General features: G+C 38.8%; 1 protein-coding gene across 1 annotated transcript in view; it reads right to left on the minus strand.

The window, feature by feature from the left end:
* METTL8 (methyltransferase 8, tRNA N3-cytidine) overlaps nt 1–25809 on the minus strand; it is a 91899-nt gene that overhangs the window by 36256 nt on the left and 29834 nt on the right. Inside the window, exon 3 of the mRNA XM_066346599.1 lies at nt 14427–14581. Coding sequence (XP_066202696.1) covers nt 14427–14581 — 155 coding nt within the window. The remainder of the gene's footprint in view (nt 1–14426; nt 14582–25809) is intronic.

Consider the following 25809-nt stretch of genomic DNA (forward strand, 5'->3'; position numbering starts at 1 on the left):
TTTTAATTTCTAATATGGAATTTATCAATAGATGTAATCCATATAAATAAAAGGTCTTTGGGGTCCTCGGTGATTTAAGAGTATAAAGGGGTCCTGAGACCAAAATGTTTTAAATCAGTCCTCTAGAATAACATCTAAAATATAATACCAAAAAATGTATAGCTAAAAATCCAGTACAGAAAAAAACAGATGAGACAAAACAAACAAAAAACCCACCTGATAACCAAACACTGTTTAATTCATACTGCTACCAGGATTTGATGTTATCTTAAATGTCTCTCCCCCACCCCTCCGCCTCAAAAGGTACTGTATTGTTTAATTTGTATTTCCTTTGCCATTGTATATTTTCCGTATGTTCACATGTACTTCCTCCTTGATCAACTTTCTGTTTCCCATTTAACAAAAGGTTTTCATACTTTTCTAACAATACAACAAATATTCAAATGTTAGCCTTGATGTATGGCAGTAGAAAATCATTTAGGTCCTGCTGGTAGCGCAGCTGGTTAGAGTGTTGTCTCAATATGCCAAGGCTGCAGGTTCCATCCACATTCAGGGCACATACAGGCATCAACCAATGATGCATAGATAGGTGGGACAAGTCAATGTTTCCCTCTCTCTCTCAAAATAATAAATTTTTAAAAAATCATTAAAATTCTGTCTGTTTTTGTATTTAGCAAAATAAGAGTGATAGCTCTCAAAACTATATAAGTAAGATTAAATACTCTGGGCCTGGCTAGCAGAACCAAGGCTTGCTGCCAGACACACAAGCAGGCTCCTCCCGCGGGGGTAGAGCGAAAGCCCAGAACAGGCAGAGTCCCGCCACTGAGGAGGGGGGAGGGTGCGCACCCCACATGGCCAGGCCCGCAGAGCCAAGGCTTGCAGTCCACCCAGGTGGAATCCTCCCGCAAGGGTGGGTGAAAGCCCGGAAACAGGCGGAGCCCCGCAGTTCAGCAAAGGTGCTCACCGCTGCCTGCAGTGGGGAGGCTTCCAGCCACACAGTGCATGACCCCACCCGTGAGGGCAGGCAAAGGCCAAGGCCACCCAGGCTTGTAGACCCAGGCACGTGATCAGAGCCCCTCCCATGGAGGACAGGCGGAAACCCCAGCGACAGCCCCAGCAGGCTGGTACCTGGAACACCCTAGGCAGCAAAGGCAGAGGAGGTGGCGGGCCTGCAGACAGACCACACCTAGGGAGCACAGAGGCCACACCCATTGGACTCCAGAGGCCAAAACCTTCTTATACACAGACAAAATGGGAAAGCAGAGAAATGCAACACAAATGAATCAAGAGAAATCCCCAGAAAAGGAACTGAGTGAGTCAGATATAACCAAATTACTGGATGCAGAGTTTAAAATAACAATTGTTAGGATGCTCAAAGATCTTAGAACAACAATAGATGGTCATTACGAACACCTAAATAAAGACATAGCAAATATAAAAAAAGACACTGAAATAATAAAAAAAAAGAGTCAGAAACGACAAATACAATATCAGAAATAAAGACCACAATGGAAGGAATTAAAAGCAGGATGGATGAAGCTGAGGATCGAATCAGTGAGTTAGAAGACATGATAAATGAAGGCATGGAAGTAGAGCAGAAAAAAGAAAAGAGACTCAAAAAGTCTGAGGAAACTCTAAGAGAGCTCTGTGACGACATGAAGAGAAATAACATCTGCATCATAGGGGTTCCTGAAAAAGAAGAGAAAGAACAAGGGATAGAGACTTTGTTCAAACATATTATAGCTGAAAACTTCCCTAAATTAATTCAGGAAAATGTCTCACAAGTTCAAGAAGCACAGAGAACTCCATTAAAGAGAAACCCAAAGAAATCTATACCAAGACACATCATAATTAAAATACCAAAGCTAAGTGATAAAGAGAAAATATTAAAAGCTGCTAGAGAAAAAAAGGCTATCACCTACAAAGGAGCCCCCCATAAGGATGACTTCCGACTTCAAAACAGAAACACTTGAGGCCAGAAGGGAATGGCAAGAAATATTCAAAATAATGCAGAACAAGAGCCTACAACCAAGACTACTTTATCCAGCAAGGCTATCGTTTAAAATTGAAGGAGAAATAAAAAGATTCCCAGACCAAAAAAAAACCTCAAGGAATTCATTACAACCAAACCAATGCTGCAAGAAATGCTAAAAGGTCTGTTGTAAACAGATCAAAGGAGAAAAAGAATATAGCAAAAGAGGAATACAGCTTTAAAGAATAAAATGGCAATAAACAACTACATATCAATAATAACCTTAAATGTAAATGGATTAAATGATCCAATCAAAAGACATAGGGTAGCTGCATGGATAAGAAAACAGGACCCATACATATGCTGTCTACAAGAGACACACCTTAAATCAAAAGATGCACACAGACTGAAGGTAAAAGAATGGAAAAAAATATTTCATGCAAATGGAAATGAAAATAAAGCTGGGGTAGCAATACTTATATCAGACAAAATGGACTTTAAAACAAAGGCTGTAGTAAGAGATAAAGAAGGTCACTACATAATGATAAAGGGAGCAATCCAACAGAAAGATATAACCATTATAAATATCTACACACCTAATATAGGAGCACCTAAATATATGAAGTAGACTTTGATGGATATAAAGGGTGAGATCAACAGCAATACTATCAATATAATAGTAGGGGATTTCAATACCCCACTAACATCACTAGATAGATCCTCAAGAAAGAAAATAAACAAAGAAACAGCAGACTTAAAGGACACACTAGATCAACTAGATTTAATAGATATCTTTCACCCTAAAGCAGCAGAATATACATTCTTTTCAAGCGCTCAGAACCTTTCACCCTAAAGCAGCAGAATATACATTCTTTTCAAGCGCTCATGGTACATTCTCTAGGATAGACCACATGTTAGGACACAAAAGCGGTCTCAACAAATTCAAGAAGATTGAAATCTTATCAAGCATTTTCTCTGAAACTAGAAATCAACCACAACAGAAAAACTGAAAAATACTCAAACATTTGGAAACTAAATAGCATGTTATTAAATAACAAATGGGTTAACAATGAGATCAAAGAAGAAATTAAAAATATTCCTAGAAACAAATGATAATGAGCATACATCAACTCAAAATTTATGAGACACAGCAAAAGCAGTCCTGAGAGGGAAGTTCATAGCATTACAGGCATACCTTAAGAAGCTAGAAAAAGCTCAAATAAACAACTTGACCCTGCATCTAAAAGAACTAGAAAAAGAACAGCAAGTAAAGCCCAGAGGTAGTAGAAGGAAGGCAATAATAAAGATCAGAGCGGAAATAAATGACATAGAGGCTAAAGAAACAATACAGAGGATCAATGAAACCAGGAGCTGATTCTTTGAAAAGGTAAACAAGATCGATGAACCTTTAACCAGACTCACCAAGAAAAAAAGACAGAGGCTCTCTGCTAGGTATGAAAGGTCAGATAGGGGATGACATCCTCAGCCCAGAGCTCACAAGGCAGGGGATTGAAGAATGAAAGCTGGGAGGTAAAGAGATTCTCTTTAATGGTGCCACTCTAATGGTCTCAGTATGCCTTGAGACCATCCTGGAAACCTTCTCTCTCATATGTGCCAGTAGTAACATGTCAGGGTTTTAGCACTGCAATCAGCAATCTGAAAAATCCCACAGACTTGGGCCAACCAAGGTGCTTGTTCCCCTACACCTGATAATACCCCCAAGTCACCCCATGGGTGAGCCTCTCTTCCTGTGACCTGACAGCTTCTTTGAAAAAAAAAAAAAAAAAGATTAAATACTCTGAAGGTATAATTATCTTATTTGATCAAATCTAAGATACCATTATTTTCCATAAAAAAAACAAACATTTGCAATTATAATTGTAAGATGCCATCAATTGTAAGGAGTATCACGATTTTATATATGTTAATCGGTTAAAAAATGTGAGTCTCAGAATGAATGAAATATAGTTGTTACAGGTATATCAGCTAATACAGTCATGTACCACATAAGGACATTTAGGTCAATAACAGATAACATATCCAATGGTGGCCCCATAAGATTATAAAGGAGCTGAAAAATTCTTATTGCTTAGTGACATCATAGCTGTTACAATATCAGAATGCATTCCATCACTCATGTGCAGTGATGCTAGTGTAAACAAATGTTCTGCGATGACAGCTGTGTAATAGTATAGCACATACAATTACGTATAGTAAATACATAATAGCTGATAATTAACAGCTATGTTACTGGTTTATGTATAAGGTCTACCGGAAAGTTCTGTCCGTTTTTGGAATAAAACAAAATACAAATTTTTCTTGCCATCAATAAACTTTATTAAATAATATAATTGCCATTATTATTAATGATTTCTTGCCAACATGAGGGCAATTTGTATATCCCATTTTTGAAAAATGTTTTCTCTTTTGATGTGAAAAATTGAACCAGTGCTTGTTTGATATCTTCTTCATTTTTGAATTTTTTGCCCTTCAAAAATTTTGTAAGGACAAAAACAAGTGATAGTTGGAGGGTGCTAAGTCCGGGGAATATTGTGGATGCAACAGAATTTTCCAGCCTAGTTCTGCAATTTTTTGACGAGTCCCCAAAGCAGCATGTGGCCTGGCATTATCATGATGCAGTATGATGTTCTTCCTATTGAACATCGCCAGCCTCTTTTCTAAACTTTGTTTTAGTTAATTTGCTACGTCAGTATGTATACATTAAGTGATAAAAATAGAGGCACACATGCGCCAAATAAACATGTGCTTACGTGTCCAAACTTGTTGTGATAGAAACGAACAGAACTTTCTGGTAGACCTTATATTTACTATATTTTTAAACATTATTTCATAGCGTAATTTTTCTATTTATTAAAAATAGTTTGCTATAAAACAGTATGCTGCCCTGGCCAGGTAGCTAAGTTGGCTTTAGTGTTGACCTGACATGCCAAAGATGCAGATTTGATCCCCGGTTAAGGAACATACAAGAATCAACCAATGAGCCCTGGCTGGTTGGCTCAGCAGTAGAGCGTTGGCCCAGCGTGTGGAAGTCCCAGGTTCAATTCCTGGTCAGGGCATACAGGAGAAGCAACCATCTGCTTCTCCACCCCTCTCCTCCCACTTTTTCTTTTTCTTATCTCTCTCTTTCCTCCCACAGCCATGGTGCAAATGGTTTGAGCAAGTTGGCCCTGGGCACTGAGGATGGCTCTATGGCTTAGCCTCAGGCATTAAAATACCTCTGCTGAGCAATAAAGGAGCAGCCCCAGACGGGCAGAGCACCCCTCACCTAGAAGATTGCCAAGTGGATCCTGGTGGTGGCGCATGTGGGAGTTTGTTTCTCTGCCTCCTTATCTCTCACTTAATAAAAAAAGAATCAATGATGACATAAATAAGTGGAACAAAAAGTCGATGTTTCTCTGTCTCCCTCTCTAAAAATTAAAAATAACCCAAAAACCCCCAATATGCTGTTACGTTGGTAGCAATCCCATCTTTACCTCAGTTCATCATTTTCTCTTCTGCTTGATTTAATCTCATGTTATTTCAGTATGTTTAAATACACAAATCCTTACCATTGTGTTACCACTGCCTACAGTATTCATCATAGTAACATGCTGTGCAAGTGTGTAGTCTAGAAGCAATAAGCTATACCATATAGCCCAGGTATGCAGTAGGCTATACCATCTAGATTTGTGTAAGTGCACTCTGATATTCACACAATGAAATTGCCTAATGATGCATTTCTCTGAATGTATACCCACTGTTATGAGACTAATGGCTCTGTCTGGTTGGCTCAGTGGATAGAATGTTGGTCTGGCAAGTGGGTTTGATCCCAGGTCAGGGCACACATGGGAAGTGGCCATCTTCTTCTCTTCTCTTCCCTCTCCTCCTTCTCTCTCTCTCTTTCTCTCTCGCTGCCATTGGCTTGACTGGTGTGAGCGTTGGTCCTGGGCACTCATTTGGACTGAGCGTCAGACTCTGGTGCTGAGAATAACTCAGCTGATTCAAGCACTGGCTCCAGATGGGGGATGGAGGTGGGGTGCTGCTGGATGGATCCCAATCAGGACACATGCAGGAGTCTGTCTTTCTATCTTCCCTCCTCTCTCACTTAAGAGAGAGAGAGAGAGAGAGAGAGACTCATGTCTCTAATTAAACTAACTTCAATTAAATCTTTTCTACAGTTGACACTAATTTATACTTAAAAATTATTTTCCCCATTGATTAAGGGAGAGAGGAAGGGGGCAAGGGAGAGGAAAAGAAGCATCAACTCATTATTCCACTTAGTTGTTCTATTTACTTGTGAACTCATTGATTGCTTCTTGTATGTGCCCTGACCAGGGATCCAACCAGGGACCTCAATGTGCCCAGACAACACTTTATCCACTGACCCACCGGGCCAGGGCCTAATTTATACTTTTGACTCCTGCCCACTTCCCTTTTTGGCTATAATAAATATTTCAGTTGATTATTTTTATCAGTAAATAAGTTTCCTACTAAGTATTGAGTGATTTATGAAAGACAAAAACAGAAAGAATGTCTTCCCACTTCCACATAGAATGGAATATAAGTCACAGCTGCTAGAAGAAACATTACCCACTTCCTTCATAAAACATGTGTTGAGAACTTATATCTATTAGGTACTGGGCTGTGAATTGGAGATACAGACATGGAGAAGATTTGGTAGAATTCAAAACTGTTGAGAAGATGAGGAGATGTAATTGCTTATTAAAGAATAAGGAATTTGGCCCTGGCCGGTTGGCTCAGCGGTAGAGCATCGGCCTAGCGTGCGGAGGACCCAGGTTCGATTCCCGGCCAGGGCACACAGGAGAAGCGCCCATTTGCTTCTCCACCCCTCCGCCGCGCCTTCCTCTCTGTCTCTCTCTTCCCCTCCCGCAGCCAAGGCTCCATTGGAGCAAAGATGGCCCGGGCGCTGGGAATGGCTCTGTGGCCTCTGCCTCAGGCGCTACAGTGGCTCTGGTCGCAACATGGCGACGCCCAGGATGGGCAGAGCATCGCCCTCTGGTGGGCAGAGCGTCGCCCCTGGTGGGCAGAGCGACGCCCCTGGTGGGCGTGCCGGGTGGATCCCGGTCAGGCGCATGCGGGAGTCTGTCTGTCTCTCCGTGTTTCCAGCTTCAGAAAAATACAAAAAAAAAAAAAAAAGAATAAGGAATTTATCAGGGAGAAAATAAGATGAAATGGTTGCATGAGGGCATTCTTCTTTATAAAAAATTAAAATTCAAACAATACTATAAAATATATAAAATATATAGTTATATTAATATAAGCATATATAAAATATAAAGTTACATCTCTACCTTTCATCCCCCTGCCCACCCTTGAGATAAACACTGTCATCAGTATGGTGTGGACCTTTCTAGACTTTTCTATATAAATAAAAATATGTCAATATACATGTAGTATATAGATAAGAATTCCTTTATAAAGATGAGGCTATAATAGAGATACTTTTCTGTAACTTGCTCTTTTTGTTTAATGATATCATAGCTATAGTATGTAGATCTCATTTTAACTGCTATATTATTTTCTAATGTGTAGATGTAACCCCATTTTTAATGGCTTTATTGAGCTGTAATTGACATACAGTAAATTCCACATATTAAAATGCACAATTGGGTAAGTTCTGATATATGCAGATACTCATGAAACCATTACCACAATCAAGATAATAAACATATCCATCATCCTCAACATTTCTCTGTGCCATTTTAGAATTCTTCCCTCACACTCCTTATCACCCCCTGTCCCATGGGTCTGTCTTTCTCTTTTTTTTTCTTTTTGAAGTGAGAGGAGAGTTGATAGAGAAACAGACTCTGGCATGCACCCCAACTGGGATCCACCTGGCGACCCCTGTCTGGGGCTGATGCTCCAATCAGCTGAGCTATCCTTAGTGCCTGAGGCCGATGCTCAGGCCAACCCAGCTATCCTCAGTGCCATAGCCTATGCTCGAACCAATTGAGCCACTGGTCGCAAGAGGAAAAGAAAGAAAGAAGGGAGATGGGGAGAGCAAGAGGAAGGGGAAAAGGAAGGGAGAGAGGGAGGGGAAGTAAAGCAGATTGCCACTTCTCATGTGTGCCGACTGGGGATCAAACCTGAGACATCCGCACACTGTCCAACACTCTATCCACTGAGCTAACTGGTCAGGGCCAGAACTGTCTTTCTCTATACTGAGGGTCCTTGGGTTATGACACAGTTCTATTCCTATGACAGTGATGTAACCCAAATTTTGGTATAAGTTGAAACACAACCTAGCTTAAGTCACTTACCTATCCTACCATAGTTGTAAAATCATAATCTAGAACATAAAACACAAACATGCCATGTTACTGTGTATTCTTCCACCACGTGCAACCAAACTAGTTCGCCCACGTAGTCCGTAAGTACAACGCTAACAGTGTAAGTCGAAACCCTCACATCTCAGTTTTTTTAAGTTTTTATGGGAGTGAGTGTCATAAACTCGAAACGTCATGTCGATATTGTTGTAACCCAAGGACCCCTGTAGATTAATTTGCATTCTCTAGTACAGTACACTAAGAACACTGTATAACTCTTTATTTCTAACTTCTTTACTCAGCGTAATTATTTTGAAGTTCATCCATATGCTGTGATGTGTGTAAATAGTTTTCTTGTTTATTACTGAGTAGTATTCCATTATAGATATAATAACGTGTGTTTATCCATTTTCTTGATGGACATTTGGGTTGTTTCCAAATTTGGCTATTACAAATAAAGCCACTATGAACAATCATGTATAAGTATTTGTATGAACATACGTTTCCTCTTAGGTAAATATCTAAAAATGGAATGGCTGAATCATATGTTAGATATATGTTTAATTCTTTTTAAAACTGCCAAGCTGTTCTCCAAAGCAGTTTTCCCATTTTATATTCCCACTAGCTCCTATACACCCTCACCAACACTTGGTATTGTCAGTATTTTGAATTTTAGCTATTCTAATGGGTATATAGTAGTATTTCACTGTAACTGTAATTTATCTTCCATAATGACTAATGTTCAGCACCTTTCCATGTGCTTATTTACTATCTTTGTATCTTCTTGGTGAACTGTCTATTCAAATATTTTTCCCATTTTCATTGGGTTCATTATTCAACTTGGAGAGCTTTTGTATATATACTGATTATGAGTCTTTTATTGGCAATAAAAATGAACAAACTATACTGGGGATGTAATGTACAGCATGGTGATTATAGTTAACAATACTATTGAAACAGTATGTTATTTAAATGGCTTATATACTAGAAAGTCATTTCACAACATATAGGTCAGAGATCCCCAAACTACAGCCTGCAGGCCGCATGCGGCCTCCTGAGGCCATTTATCCGCTCCCGCCGCACTTCCGGAAGGGGCATCTCTTTCATTGGTGGTCAATGAGAGGAGCATAGGATACATCCGCATCCTCTGCTCCTGGAGTACTGTATGTGGCAGCGCCCCAAAGCGCGGCATCACTTACATACAGTACTACTTCTGGTGACGCGGGACGCACGCATCACGGCTCCTGAAGCGCATCATATCACTTGTTACAGCTAGCAGTGACAAATATGGAACCAGACATTGACCATCTCATTAGCCAAAAGCAGGCCCATAGTTCCCATTGAATTACTGGTCAGTTTGTTGATTTAAATTTACTTGTTCTTTATTTTAAATATTGTATTTGTTCCCGTTTTGTTTTTTTACTTTAAAATAAGATATGTGCAGTATGCATACGGATTTGTTCATAGTTTTTTTTTATAGTCTGGCCCTCCAACGGTCTGAGGGACAGTGAACTGGCCCCCTGTGTAAAAAGTTTGGGGACCCCGATATAGGTTCTACAGAGAATGGATTAGCTCAGTATTTTTTAAACTAAAGATCACAACTCTTAGTCATGAAATCAATTTAGTTAGTCTAACCAACAATTAAAAAAAGAAAGAAACAGAAGCAGAGTAGAATAGAATGAATGAAAACTGTGCATGTCTCACATGCTAAAATGGGACAGGAAACTTTTGTTCCTGTTTTGTGTATGTGCAGATGTTATCTGTACATATACTGATCCATGATATAAGCTATACTCCTTACTGTAGATCATGCCAAAAAGTTTGAAAGCCACTGGCCTAGCTGATTTAGTCATCCGATAATACAAGAGCTTATTGCTTCCTTATAAATTTCAGGGTTCCCCTGAGAAGTTTTTATACACTTACACTTTAAAAAGCATGGAATGAGGAGTGATTTTTCCAAGTAACTTCTATATGTAAGCTGCTTAATATAGACAAATCTCTGGGCCATTTCTCAAAAGTATTTTGAACAGAGTTGTATGTCAGTGTCCTCCCAAATTGATAAATGTACTAAGTATAATTAAAAGACTATCAAAAGAATATAGAATGGTTCAGTCATTATGGAAAACAGTTTGATGGGTCCTCAAAAACTTAAACTTAGAATTACTATACAACCCTGCAACTCCAATCCTAGGCATATACCTCAAAGAGTTGAAAACAACTAAAACAAGTATGTGTACACACATGTTCACAGCAGCTCTAGTCACAAGAGTCAAAAGGTGAAAATAGACCCCAAATTTCTACCAGTAAAGGGGTAAACCAATTGTAATATATACATACAACAGAATATTATTTATTCATAAAAAGGAATAAAGCACTGATAACATGCAATAATGTTGATAACCCTCCAAGACATTATGCTAAGTGAAAGAAGCCAAAGGTCACATATCATATGATTTCATGTATATGAAATATGCAGAAGCGATAAATCCATAGAGACTGAACACAGATTGGTGGTGGCCAGGGCTGAGGATTGCAGGGTGAGGATGAACGGCTTAATGAGTGAAGGATTTTACTTTGGAGTGATGGAAATATTTTGCAAGTAGATAGAGGTGCTGGTTGCACAAAACTGTGAATGTAATTAATGCCACCAATTGTTCACTTTAAAATAATTAGTTTTATATTATGTGAAATTCACTTCACCAAATTATTTAAAAATAAAAGCCTACAGGTAGATGTAAATACTAATAATACAAATATCCAGAATTCGGAGGGCAAATCTTTCTCAGGATATTAAAAATTGAATAAAAAAGAGTATCTATTTTTTAGAAAGGGGGCCATATCTAGAATAAATAGTCCTTATTAACTAAACTAAAGGCTAAAGAGAAACATAAAACTGTAGGCAATTCTGATTAACACCTCCGACAGAAAACTGACAGAAACAATGCAATGTACAGATGATGTGTTGTAGAATTGTGCACCTGAAACCTGTATAATTTTATTAATCAATGTCACCCCAGTACATTTAGTGAAAATTTTTTTAAAATAAAAATCCAGCAAAAGTGGAAACATTACTCTTAAATATAAAGACAAAATAAGGAAGGAAGTGAGAACTTTTGGATAGAAGTTTGGACTTGAAGGAAGGGAAAAGTAAATCAGTAAACCAGTCTTCTGGTTTTGAGTTGTTTGAAGAAACTACTTTCCTCCTACGTTGTTGTTACGGTATTTAACAACAGTATATAACTCTCTCCTCTGGAGAGTTCACTGGATAACCTCTTGTGGGTATGCTATGAAGAAGAATGGCTGTCAAGGCTAGATCAAGGTTTCTCAAACTCTGAACAACGGAACCCTGAAAGTCCTCCTAGCTGCTCAAGTGAGGGATGAGGAACGGGAGAGGAAAAGGGAGGTGGAGCTGTTGATTTCCCAGGTCTCCATGCCCACTTCATTCAGAGTAGGTTTGTTTTTGCCTTTTAAATATTGGAATTCTATGTTAAGACTTCACTTGGGGAAAATAATTCTGCTGCTAAAGAAAAGTTTGAAAACCATTACACCAGATCAAGGATTCCTAAGCCTGGTTGTTCAACAGAATTACTAAAAGGGCCTTTTCAAATTACAAATTTCCGGGCCATACCTCTAGACCTAGTGAAATAATAACTCTCCAAGGGGTTCTTGTGCAGCAGCCCAGAGCTAGTCCACTGAACCAGGTGACCCTTGCTTCCCAGACAGCCCATGACAAAACAGAACTTAAATGGGTAGGCAGGAATCTTGGGCGAAAGAGTTCGTGGTAGCAGATGGAAAAAGAGAACACAGACAGCTAAATCACTAGAGTCTAATAAGGAAAAAGCAACTGGTAAACAAGGAGCTTGCCTAGGACCAGAAGAGCCTCTAGAGGTTTAACTGCCTAGCAATGATCGCACAGTCTACTACAACTGTCCATATTGGTGACGGTAGTCAAAATGCTTTAATTCATCAACTGTCATAAAAAGTATAACGCGAGGCACAAATGTAATTTAAGATTTTCTAGTAGCCACATTACAAAAGCGAAAAACTAATTTTAATAATATACTTCATTTAATTCAATATGCCTAAAATAGTATCATTTTAACATATAATTCATTATAAAAATTAATAAATGATATTATCTTTTTTGTATTAAGTCTTCAAAATGTTACAGAATGTTTCAATTTAGACTAACCAGGTTTCAAGTGCTCAATAAGCACATGTGGCTAGTGACTACCAAATTGTCTGGTATAGGACTAATTAATAAATGGTCAATATATTTCCTTTAAAAAATCTTATTCTGTCTTTATGTTAATAAGAATATAAAAAGCCCACAAATCACTTTCCCGGCTCTAGAGACCCTGTGCCCAAAGGAAGTCAGAAAACAATTTATAATTTGCCTGCAGATACCAAAGTCAACTTCACATCTCCAGCCCTGACCCCTTTGCTTCTTCCCAGCAGCACTCGGTGCTCTGGACATTTTCCCCAGAATATTCAGCTCCCAGAGCCCGTTCAAAATATCTAAAAAATCACCATTTTCTTCCAAAATAAAAAATATATATATTTCTTGATTTAATGCTTCCTTTTCCTTTATTCTACAAAAGCAACAAGTAGAAAAATTCTTCCTTTGAGATTTTTCTCTCACTGGCCCCTTCCTCCTCATAGTTCCACCTGCTGGTCTGTCCAGTATACTGTCATCAAATACATATTCTTAAACTGTGTGAAGTCTTCCCTCTTCAGTGGCTCTATAAGGCACCTCAGCTTTGAATTCAGGACCATGCACAATCTTCCTCTCACCCCTACACCTGGCCTATATCATTCCAACCTTATTGTTCACCCATCTCCTAGAAGAGCCTTTATTTTGGCAAACTATCCTATTCGCTGAATGCCCTATACTTCCTTTTCTCTGTGTCTTATGACTTTCTTCCCACTATTCCAGCTTTACCTATTCAGGTCATTATTCTACAAATTTTATGTGTCAGACACTATAGTAGGTACTACAGACAGAAAAAATAATCCTAATCTCAGCTTTTTCACTTAAAGAAATCTTCCTTTATAAGTCATTTATTTTCAATAGAGCTGAAATTCAAAAATAAGAAAGAAATCTTCCTCACTATGCCAAAACAGAAGTGCTTTTGCATTGTTATAATATATTGTTCTTTTTAAAAAAAAATTTTCTATTGATTTGAGAGAGAAGGAAGGGGGAGACAGAAGCACCATCTCATTGTTCCATTTAGGTATTCTATTTAGTTGGGTACTCATGGATTGCTTCTTGTATGTGCCCTGAGTGGGGATTGAACCTGCAATGCTTTTATTTACTGAGCCACCTGGCTGGGGCCACTAAATTGTTTTTACAAGGCATATACCTATATACTTATATGCTTTATTAAGAACTTGCTGGGATGTTACAGTTCGTTGTCTTATATTGCTAGTTATCAAAATTTCCCATTAATATCTACACTTTTTCCCAAATAGAGGGTGGATTTCCTAAAAGCATGGACTAGAATGACACCACTGTGTTCTTTCTGGTGTTTAGTAAGCAGCAAATACTGAACACACATTTGCTGATTGACAAGTACTTCTCACAAAATTTAGGGGATATTTCAAAATGAATATAAAGCAACAAAGAAAAGCATTTGATTTTTTTTTATTAAACAAGAACATCAGAAAAGCAAATGACAAGACAAAGAAAGTTGTTTGATTATGCAAATGAGATGCAAAACCAACTGTTATTTCATTGGTGAAAATGCACTATACAAAAGGCTGAAAGTACTGGAGTATCTGCATGTTCCCTGATCCCCTAATTTTTGCGAGCAGTGTAGAAAAGAAGAAGGGCACGTGGGGCAGGAGGAAGATTCTACTTAGAAAAGTAGAATGGCCTTGAGTGACACACTAACCAATCAGGATCCGGGGTGAGCAGGGAGGGCCTGCAAGAAGCCCAAAGCAGAGGAAGCACTTGGGAAGTTTCATTTTTTTCAATTTTATTTGCATAGAAATTAGAATTGGCAGCTTTTAAGTTAGGATCAGTTAGCCCAACCACATAAGTTAAGTGATCAGCATTAAAACTCCTTTCTTGGCACCAAATGAAAATAATACCACTGGTGGTATTTAATACACACACACACATACACACACACACACACAATATCAGACCTAAGAAGATAACTCACCACATGTTGTGTTCAAAAACTCTGGCTGGGTCAGTTAAAATCCTCGATCCCAGAGGGGCCACTGGGTGATAACCACTTTGGTATCTGTGTGGCACATTTCTTATTCTTGGACAGAAAACAGAATTTCTCCAAATCATATTCACCCTAATAAGTACCTAAAAAATTATAAACAATAATTAGTTAATATGGATTAAACAATATATGTTTATCTAATAGGCAAAAACGGATCCAAAAGATTTACAACCTGAGAAAGAACACGAAAACTAAATACTGTACTTTTAAGTAAAGATGGACATAATAGCTTCTCTCAAATATTTTCAGGCTAAGAGAAGGGAAAAGAATTAGAGTGTGCAACATTGGCTGGCATTCTTTTTTTTTTTTTTTGTATTTTTCTGAAGTTGGAAACGGGGAGGCAGTCAGACAGACTCCTGCATGCGCCCGACCGGGATCCACCCAGCATGCCCACTGGGGGGCGATGCTCTGTCCATCTGGGGCGTCGCTCTGTTGCGACCCGAGCCATTCTAGCGCCTGAGGCAGAGGCCATGAAACCATCCTCAGCACCTGGTTCAACTTTGCTCCAATGGAGCCTCGGCTGCGGGAGGGGAAGAGAGAGACAGAGAGGAAGGAGAGGGGGAGGGGTGGAGAAGCAGACGGGCGCTTCTCCTGTGTGCCCTGGCCGGGAATCGAACCCAGGACTCCTGGACACCAGGGATGCTCTATCACTGAGCCAAACAGCCAGGGCCTGGCTGGCATCCTTTATAAGTCACAGCCTTGACCAACTTTGCTTTGTTTGGTATTTGCTTATTTAATTTTTAGCACATGGCCAAAGCATATAAGCCCAGAATCTGGATTTTGTGTTTTAAAAAGGTTTTTTTGCCTGACCAGGCAGCAGGACAGTGGATAGAGCATTGAACTAGGACTCAAAAGACCCAGGTTTGAAACCCCGAGGTGACCAGCTTGAGAGCAAGCTCATCTGGCTTGAGTGCAGGGTTGCTAGCTTGAGCATGAGATAATAGACAGGACCCCATGGTCGCTGGCTTGAAGCCTAAGGTCACTGGCATGAGCCCAAGGTCACTGGATTGATCAAGGGGTCACCTGCTCTGCTGTAGCCCCCTGGTCAAGGCACATATGAGAGAGCAATCAATGAACAACAAAGATGCTGCAATGAAGAATTGATGCTTCTCATCTCCCTTCCTTCCTATCTGTCTGTCCCTCTCTGTCCCTCTCTCTGACTCTCTCTCTCTGTAAAAAAAAAATTTTTTTTCTTAAGCCTTGGCCAGTTGGCTCAGTGGTAAAGTATCAGCTGGGTGTGTGGATGTCCCAGGTTCAATTCCCCATGAACGCACAAAGGAGAAGCAACCAGCTGCTTCTCCACCCCCTCTCCTGCAGCCATGGCTCAACTGATTTCAGCCAGTTGGCCCCTGATGAATCTCGTGGCCTCTGCCTCAGACACTAAAAATAGCTCAGTTGCCAAGCAACGGAGCAACACCCCAGATAAGCAGAGCATCGCCCCCTATGGGGCTTGCTCCTGGACCCTGATTGGGGGGGATGCAGAAATCTGTCTTTCTGCCTCTCCTGCTCTCACTTAATTAAAAAAAATAATAGAAAATACAAAGTTTTCTTAAATGATTTTATTATTTTTGTTTTGGAATTCTAGGAAAACATATTTCTAGGAGATATTTTGCGACCACTAGACCAAAACTCAAGTATAGTAGCAGAATAAGATAACTAACCTATTGTCTCATGCTGAGCTAAATAATATGAAAATTAGTCAAATAAATAAAGATATACTATATTAAGATATGATCCTAGCAATTCTTAACTCTAATAACTTTATATACATATACTTTTAAAAACAGCAATACACTTGCAAAATAGGCTTCCCCTGTACAAAACACATGCTTTAATTCTAGCTCATCAGTTGACTAGCCAAATCCCTCCTCATTCCTGGAAGAATAATTTAAACATTTAAATAGTATGTCATCTTAATTATGTATTGGCAAATATGTCAGTTTAAAATGTTTATGGAAAAGTATCAAAAAGAAGCTCTAAAAGAGCTTACTTTTCCAGTAAGAACCCATTGTAATACTGCTTGGCATTTCACTCCCATTCAGTTGTTCATCACAACAGTCAGCCTAATACTGTAAGCTGTCAGGTAGAAACAGATGCTATAAGGTGTGTGTACATAATACGCATTAGGGACTATCCAAGGTGCTATTAGGCATAAAAATGACATGTATTGTACACTCTTTACCACCTTATTGAAAGTCAATGGGTTTTAAGACCGTGAATTCCAAAATGAACTACAGAATGTCAAAAATATTTCATTGTTTTTGAACATAAAATTCAAGATTTTCCTTTGGAAAATGAAAAAAAAAAAGGCTTAGTTATACACACCAAAAAGCCTGTAATGGTTCTATTCAAATGTGACTAACAGTGTAATGAGAAACGAAACATTCAATAGCTAGTGCTGATCTGTCTCTTGTTTGTTTTTCCTTTTCCACAAATGCAAGCTCCTTGGTGGAAGCAAAGTAAGTTAAATGCTCCACCTAACACTACCTTCCCTCTGATGTGCCTTTGTTCTTTTCTCCTGCAGTGTGCCACGTAAGACTAACAAAACCCTACTTGCACAATTATTTTTAGAGCTCTCTTTCTGCATGGAATACTACTCATAAAATTGTCTGTATGCTGAAAAGTAGAAACTGATTACACTCAGAAAGAGAGGCTATTCATGCTCAAAAGTGCATAATGATGCAAACGTATTCCACCCAGGAAAGCAAATCAAAATGAAATTTCAATCCTTCATGTAACCTTGTGATATCTATCTATATGTAGAAGAGGAATAGAGAGAAAAATAATATATGAGTTTCTCTCACTATAAATGACCAAAAACCTCTATAGACAGCTGGAGACAAAGAGTCATAACTAGACTGGAGATTAGGCATTTCAGGAAAGCGTCAGAGATGTGTGTGCCTTGCACGCTGCTAGCCTGTAGAGAGAGTCTAGTGTGGTCAGGACCGAAATATGTGGCAATTTGTCTTGTTCAGGCAGCTGTTTTTTCTAATTAACCACATAAACATTTTTATATACTTTATTTATTATCTGTAAGAGTCACAGCCTTGCACTGAGCTTTATCTTTTTAAATTATATAAATATACAAATTTATTAATAAATATAAATACATAATATAATTACATACCCACCTTCTCAAGTAAACTGCAAGCTTTGAAGGGCAATACCATGCTGCTCATGAACTGATTGACTGATTACATAAAAATGATACTTGTCTGACATAAATTTAATTAGAAGGAAGTTACTTCATCTTTTCCAGGGTGGCTCCTAAGATCCTTACAGTGTGGAAGAAGGAAGTGACAGAAGAATGTGATGGTACACAGGCAGCTCTCCAGTTATACTGACTACAGTGATTAAGAAATATGTGCTTCATGTTATGACTATCATGGTAATTTAATGTTTGCTAAGCCCTGGTTCCATTTTGTGATAGGAAAAGGAGGGAAGCGCAGGGTTAGCCAGAACGCTGGTGAATAAAGCTGGTTCCTACTATCAAAGTGACTCACTCTCTTTTTTTCTCCTGCCTGTACCCCAAGCTCTTTTTTTTTTTTAATTTTATTTTTTTTTTCATTTTTCCGAAGCTGGAAACGGGGAGGCAGTCCGACAGACTCCCGCATGCGCCCGACTGGGATCCACCCGGCATGCCCACCAGGGGGCGATGCTTTGCCCCTCTGGGGCGTCGCTCTGTTGCGACCAGAGCCATTCTAGTGCCTGAGGCAGAGGCCACAGAGCCATCCCCAGCGCCCGGGCCATCTTTGCTCCAATGGAGCCTCGCTGTGGGAGGGGAAGAGAGAGACAGAGAGGAAGGAGAGGGGGAGGGGTGGAGAAGCAAATGGGCGCCTCTCCTGTGTGCCCTGGCCGGGAATCGAACCCGGGACTCCTGCATGCCAGGCCGATGCTCTACCGCTGAGCCAACCGGCCAGGGTCCCAAGCTCTTTATATATCCTCTCTTAACTCTCTTTTGGTATACCCTAATTTGAATACAGGTTTAACTAAGATATTATTTGCAAAATGAAGCTGTATGGGTAGGTAGTATTTTTATTTGAAATAACACAAAGAAGTATAGATAAAAAAATATTCAATTCACCTGAAAGAAGGCAGGAAAGGAAGAACAGAGGAAATAAAATCGGATGGGACAATTAGTAACCAGGTACCAAGGTGGCATGTTTAAACCTAACCATATCAATAATTACATTCAATGTAAATGGACTCTAATTAAAAGACATAAACCATTAATTTGTATGAAAAAAAGCAAGACCCACTATATACTGTCTAAAAGAGAAGCACTTAAAATATATATAAAGGTACAAATAGATTAAAATTTCAAAAAGAGATTTCATGCAAATACTACATGAAAAATACTGGTGGAGCTATATTAATAGACAAAGTAGACTTTAAAAAAAGTCTTATTACAGAGCTAAAATGGGACATTTAAGAATGATAAGCCAATTCAACAAGACATAACAATTCTAAATGTGCATGTACATAATAACTAAGCTTTAAAATACATAAAACAAAATGGACAGAATGTTTTAGAAAAAGAAATTTAAAAATTCATAGTAATACTTGGAGATTTTAATTTCCCTCTCTCAGCAATAAATGGAATAACACTCAGAAACAAACTATCAACAAAGCATATAAAAATTTAAACATTACCAACTTAAATGACATTTATAGAAAAAACAGTGTATCAAGTAATAGCAGAATACATTCTCTTTAGGTAAACGTGGAACATTTACCAAGATAGACCATATATCTTAGGCTATAAAACAAATCTCAATAAAGTCCAAGGTATTAAAATCATACAGAGTATGCTTTCCTTCCATGGTAATATTAAATGGCAATATTTCCAACGAATTGACTCATTTATAAATAGCCTTCCTTATCTCCGGTAACAGTAATTTTCTTAACCTATACTTTTGTCTGATACTAATATAACCCTACCAAATGCCCTATACAGTTTTGTGTACGGTATATCTTTTTAAAAAATGTATTTGTGCAGGATGATTACTTAGTAAGTAAAAGTAATGGCTAATCACTTGGTTATATACCTGAAGCTAATATAATAATGTATATCAACTATAATTGAAAAATAATAAGTAATAAAATTAAACTAAAGTGTTTCTGTGTTTACATTTAAAGTGCTTCTCTGAAAGAAACATACTGTTGATTTTTGCTTTTTTTATATACATTTAAAATAATAAGATATCTAAAAAGTTTTGTAAATACTGTATTAAATATTAAGCAACATACTTCTTATTAACCTATGGGTCAAAGATTTACATGAGTTAGTAAACATTAAGGTAAATTAGAAAGTATGTTAACTGAGTTATAATGAAATCTTTTTTTTTTTTTTATACAGAGACAGAGAGAGGGATAGATAGGGACAGATAGGAACGGAGAGAGACAAGAAGCATCAATCATCAGTTTTTCATTGCGACCCCTTAATTGTTCATTGATTGCTTTCTTATATGTGCCTTGACCGTGGGCCTTCAGCAGATCGAGTAACCCCTTGCTCAAGCCAGTGACCTTGGGTCCAAGCTGGTGAGCTTTGCTCAAACCAGATGAGCCCGCGCTCAAGCTGGCGAGCTCCAGGTCTCAAACCTGGGTCCTCCGCAGCCCAGTCCGACGCTCTATCCACTGCGCCACCGCCTGGTCAGGCACTATTTTTTATATTATAATTTTATATCAAAATTTAGGGGATGTAACCAAAGCAATGTTTAGAGCAAAATTTATACTTTTAAATGTTTCTATTAGAAAGGAAGAAATATCTCAAATCAATGATTTTTTTTTTTTTTTTTTTTTTGCATTTTTCTGAAGCTGGAAACAGGGAGAGACAGTCAGACAGACTCCCGCATGCGCCCGACCGGGATCCACCCGGCACGCCCACCATGGGACGATGCTCTGCCCACCAGGGGGCGATGCTCTGCCCATCCTGGGCGTCACCATATTGCGACCAGAGCCACTCTAGCGCCTGAGGCAGAGGCCACAGAGCCCTCCCCAGCGCCCTGGCCATTTTTGCTCCAATGGAGCCTTGGCTGCGGGAGGGGAAGAGAGAGACAGAGAGGAAGGTGCGGCAGAGGGGTGGAGAAGCAGATGGGCGCTTCTCCTATGTGCCCTGGCCGGGAATCGAACCCGGGTCCTCCGCACGCTAGGCCGACGCTCCACCGCTGAGCCAACCGGCCAGGGCTCAAATCAATGATCTTAACTTAAATCTTAACAAAGCAGAAAAGTGGTAAATTAGATGCAAAGTAAGTAGAAAGATGGAAGTAATAAAAAGCAGCAATCAATGAAACAGAAAATGGATAAAACAGGGAAAATCCAAGTGAAAAGGTGGTTCTTTGAAAAAATTAATGAAATTAATAAACCTCTGGCAAAACTCATCTCAAACATCACTGTTGCAGAAAACACAAATTTCTAATAACAGGAATAAAGAAGACATCACTACAGACCATTATCAATGTAGAAAAAATTAATAAAAGGATATTATAAACCATTTTATTCTATTTATTAGATGGAACAAATGCCTTAAAAAACACAATTTTCCAATAACAAATCAAAATAATACAACAAAAAATTTAAATCGCGCTAAATTTATTAAATAAATGAAATTTATAACTAAAGGGAAAACAAACATCAAACATATTACAATAGCTATTACTTTAAAAAAAAAACAGAAAATAAGGGTTGGCAAGGATGTGAAGAAATGAGAACTTCTGTGCATTGCTGGTGGGAATATCAAATGGGGCAGGTGCTACGGAAAACAAAAGGGCAGTTCCTCAAAATACTAAACATGAAAACATGGAACTAGCATAAGATTCAGTAATTCTACTTCTGGATGTATACCCCCAAGAAGGGAAAGCAGGAACCTGAAAAGATATTTACATATCACCTTTACAGCACCATTATTCACATAGACAAAAGGTAAAAACAACCCGAGTATCCATCAGAAGATGAATTGATAAACAAAATATGATGCATACATAAAATGGATATTATTCAGCCTTTAAAAAGAGAGGATTTTGACATGGTACAACATGGATGTGCCTTGAAGACATTATGCTAAGTGAAATAAGTCCACCATTTTAAAAAAAGGACTAATGTTGTATCATTTCTCTTACATGAAGTTCCTAGAGAGGTCAAAAATGCACAGAAACAGAAAGTAGATGGCGGTTGTCTGGGACTGGTGGGGACAGGGGAATGGAGAGTTAAGTGTTAATGGGTACAGACATTCAGCTGGGGAAGATGAATGTGATGTTTGCACAACAATGTCACTATAGCTAACTGTATCACTTAGAAAAAGATTAAAATGGTAAATTTTATGTATAGTTTACCACAATATAAAAACAAAACAACAACAAAACCTTTCAACAAAGAAAATCACAGGTCTGATAGCTTCACTAGTGAATATCAAACATTTAAGGAAGAAATAACATCAATATTTCACAGACTCTTTAAGGAAATAAGAGAAAAACACTTCTCAATTTGTTTCTATTGAGGCCAGCATAACCCAAATAAGTATTACATTTGCATAAAATGAATGTTTAAATATTGGCCACATTGTTACAATGCAATTTTCCCATGGACTTAGTTCTCCTCATACTTTCAAGTTATCAAGTGATTGTCCAGAGTAAAACTTGAGGACATCTAAAACCTGGGTAACAGGTTTTCTAGCCTTGATGTACTTTTGTTGCTAAGGCTGATACTTAGTTTGAATTACTCCAGTTCAAAGCAGAGAAATGTGAAGGCAAGAAGAATCTCTACAAATCCTTGTTAGGTGTTCGAGTTTTTACTTATCATTGAAAGCAACTGAAATGATTATGATCCTGATTCTTCACTTAATTTAGTTCAAACTAATTCTGTCATATCAAATTCTTGTCCATATAATCAAGTGGTATTTCTTTTACTTACTTTGCCTATAGGTTCCCGCTGTCTCCTCTCAATGACTTCAGGGCCATGGCCCTCTGAGAACTTAATGCCAAGACTGTCATGAATAGTCAACTGGCTAATGCACTCACTGATTAATAGATCCAGAAAAGAACTAAAGCTGATATGAGTACCAGAACATTATTTCATTGTAAATAGCATTTATTATGCTATCAAATATACAGAGGTATGCCATGAAGAGCTGATAGACTTCCCGCCAGCTCTTGGTAAGTGTGTGCCCATTTTAGAATGCAAGGAAAAGAACAAATGTATAAAATGACTTGGGTTTTGCATGTAGCATAACAAGCAAAGGAGAAGATGGCTTTAACACTTAGCAGTTTTCTGGGCCCACCACTACCACCACATTGTACTTGTAACTAAAGAACAGCACCTGGTATAGAAGAACGACTTGAAGAGAAAGATTTCTGCTCTATCTCCAAATTTGAGCTAGATGCTTTGCTTTCCATTAAAATGGAGCCCTTTCACAATGATTCACATATCTGCCTCACTATTCTAATAAACTATAAGTATCGCTACCAGAATAGGTAAAAAATATATTTCATGTACAAATATATTTCATGTTAACAAACATGGAAGTATTTTTAAAAAATATCTTCCATTGATTTGAGAGAGAGAGGAAGGGGGTGAGGGGGCAAGTGAGAAAAAGAGAGAGAGAGGCATCAATGCATTGTCCTACTTAATTGTTCCATTTCGTTGTGCATTCATTAGTTGCTTCTCATATGTGTCATGATCAGGGCTTGAACCTGTGAAGTCGGTGTGCCGAGACAATGCTATATCCATTGACCCACAAAGCTAGGGCTGAAAGCATTTCTTAAATAACTGCAAATTATATTTTTGTAGAATAACAGTTTTAAGTATCTTTTAAATAAAAAAGATGATTTTTGTTAAAAGAAAGTACTCCATACTATATTTTGCAAATTGAAAAAATCTTTGAGGAAATAAAGCACCAATTCCAACTTATTTTTCAAGTAAATCTGAATTTAAAATAATTAAATGTTTACCACGTGTAAGATGCTGTTCTAGGCACTTTACATATATTATCTTATTTAACATCTATTTCCCTATCAAGGGGTACTGCTTTTATACCCATATTACAGAGGAAAACCCCATATGGGAAGAAGTTACATGGAAAGTCACCCATTCACTAACTGATAGAATGTCAGCTGGAACCCAAGCAGTCTAACTGGAGCCCACACTCCACTTTTTAAAAAAAAAATCTTTGTTATTCACACACGTACAATTCAGCCATCTACATTCCACTTTTGTACATTATATGTGCAAGAAGGCTCACAGTACTGATTCTCCAGTCTGTACTGGGGATGCTAATTTGTTGTAACTGATTTAAGAAGGCTAAAATTCCTTTTCTCCCTTCATCTCTCTCAATTCTGTTTCTTCTCTAGGGCCTTAATCTAACAGCAAGTAATGCCACTGCGAGACACCAGTCTCCAAATTTGGGAGAGCAGTTATTATTTCAAGTACTCAAATCTCAAGATAAAAGCAAAGCACTCTTGCATTTAATACCCAGTTCATTTTCTTTCTTTTTTTTTTAGATTCAGTGAGAGAAGGGGAGACAGGGACAGACTCCCACATGCGTCCCAACTGGGATCCACCCAGCAAGCCCACCAGGGGGCAATGCTTTGCCCATCTGGGATGTTGCTCCATTGCTCAGCAACTGAGCTCTTCCTAGTGCCTGAGGCGAGGCCATGGAGTCATCCTCAGCACCCAGGGCCAACTCACTCCAGTCGAGCCATGGCTGCAGGAGATGAAGAGAGAAAGAAATAGAGAGAGGTAAGAGGGGAGGGGAGAAGCAGCAGATGGGTGCTTCTCCTGTGTTCCCTGACCAGGAATCAAACCAGAGATATCCACATGTCCTGCTGACACTCTACCACTGAGTCAACCTGCAAGGGCCAACACCCAATTCTTTTCAACTGCTCTACTTTAATACAGTAGAGGAGTAGAGGCAAAGAAAGACTTATTTCCCTTGCTACTAAAGCTTGATTCTAAGATTTCATTCTCAAATCTCAATACTATTAGCAGAACACCAAAGAACTACAGCAAAAAGTACTGCTCGTTGTGTGACTCTATAACAATTATACTTGGAGCACTTAGCTGGCTCTGAGTGAAAACCATTTTTAAGGCTCCCCAGTTGTGTAGCTCACTGGAATCTCAGGAAAAAACAAAACTGCTGTTAATCATACACTTAATGCCTGTTCTCCATTTAAAAGTTAACTCCCCTTCAATATTTCCTGGGTTCTGAGAATCCTTTAACTAAGTAAATTAGTGAGACATTCATGTGTTTACCTTTGTAACTGTTTAGCTTTTCTTCTCAGCTGGGAAGCGAGTACAAAGTTTTCATTCAGAGGAACAAGCATCTTCTAGATAAAGCTGTACTAATATTGCCTAAGAGGCTAGAATTAATGAGAGAAATTAAAGTGCTATTGTAGTACTGTGTTGGATAGCAAAAGTCAACAGGTAAGAAACACTGAAGTATCAGTGCACTACAGTAAAAACTGAAGCTTCAGCACTGGCCAGTTGGCTCAGTGGTAGAGCATCGGCCTGGTGTGTTAATGTCTGGGTTTGATTCTCAGTCACGGCACACAGGAGAAGCAACCATCTGCTTCTCAATCCCTCCCTCTCCCCCGCTTACCCTCCTGCAGCCATGGCTCGATTGGTTCCAGTGTATCAGCCCCAAGCACTGAGGATGGCTCTGTGGAGCCTCCACCTCAGGTGCTAAAAATAGCTTGGTTATGAGCATGGCCCTGGATGAGCAGAGCATTGGCCCCAGACGGGATTTGCCAGGTGGATCCCAGTCGGGGTGCATGCAGGAGTCTGTCTCTCTATCTCTACTCCTCTCACTTGGAAAAAGAAGAACAAACAAACAAACAAAAAACCGAAGCATCAATTAATCCTGGAAATTTCAGTGAACTCCGAGGGTGACTATCTGTGAGGCAAACAATTTAGCAACTCATACATCTTGTTTAATCTTCCTTTGGATGACAATAATTTCGGGGTATGAATAAGATTATTAGCAAGAACAGAACAACAACCATAATTATAGTAAGTATTTACAGAGCACTTTGATCGCACTCTCAGGTGAGTCACTCTGCAGCTTCCAAATACTCAGTGTTTGCTCTCCGTGACCCCTCTTAAAGGTGGCCATCACGTGTACTTGCACAAAAAGAGGCTACTGGGACTCACAAGTTATTTCTGTAAGGTATGTCCTGTAAACCCATTGCAAACCTGCCTCAATCCAAAATATCTGAAGGGTATACTCTTCTAATTACTCTGGAAGTTGTCTCCAAAAACCTTATGCTGGACCAGAATGAAATCTGCTTTAACTCATCATCCACCTGGCATTTCACACTGT

This window comes from Saccopteryx leptura, chromosome 7 (genome assembly GCF_036850995.1).
Source record: "Saccopteryx leptura isolate mSacLep1 chromosome 7, mSacLep1_pri_phased_curated, whole genome shotgun sequence".
Lineage (NCBI taxonomy): Eukaryota > Metazoa > Chordata > Mammalia > Chiroptera > Emballonuridae > Saccopteryx > Saccopteryx leptura.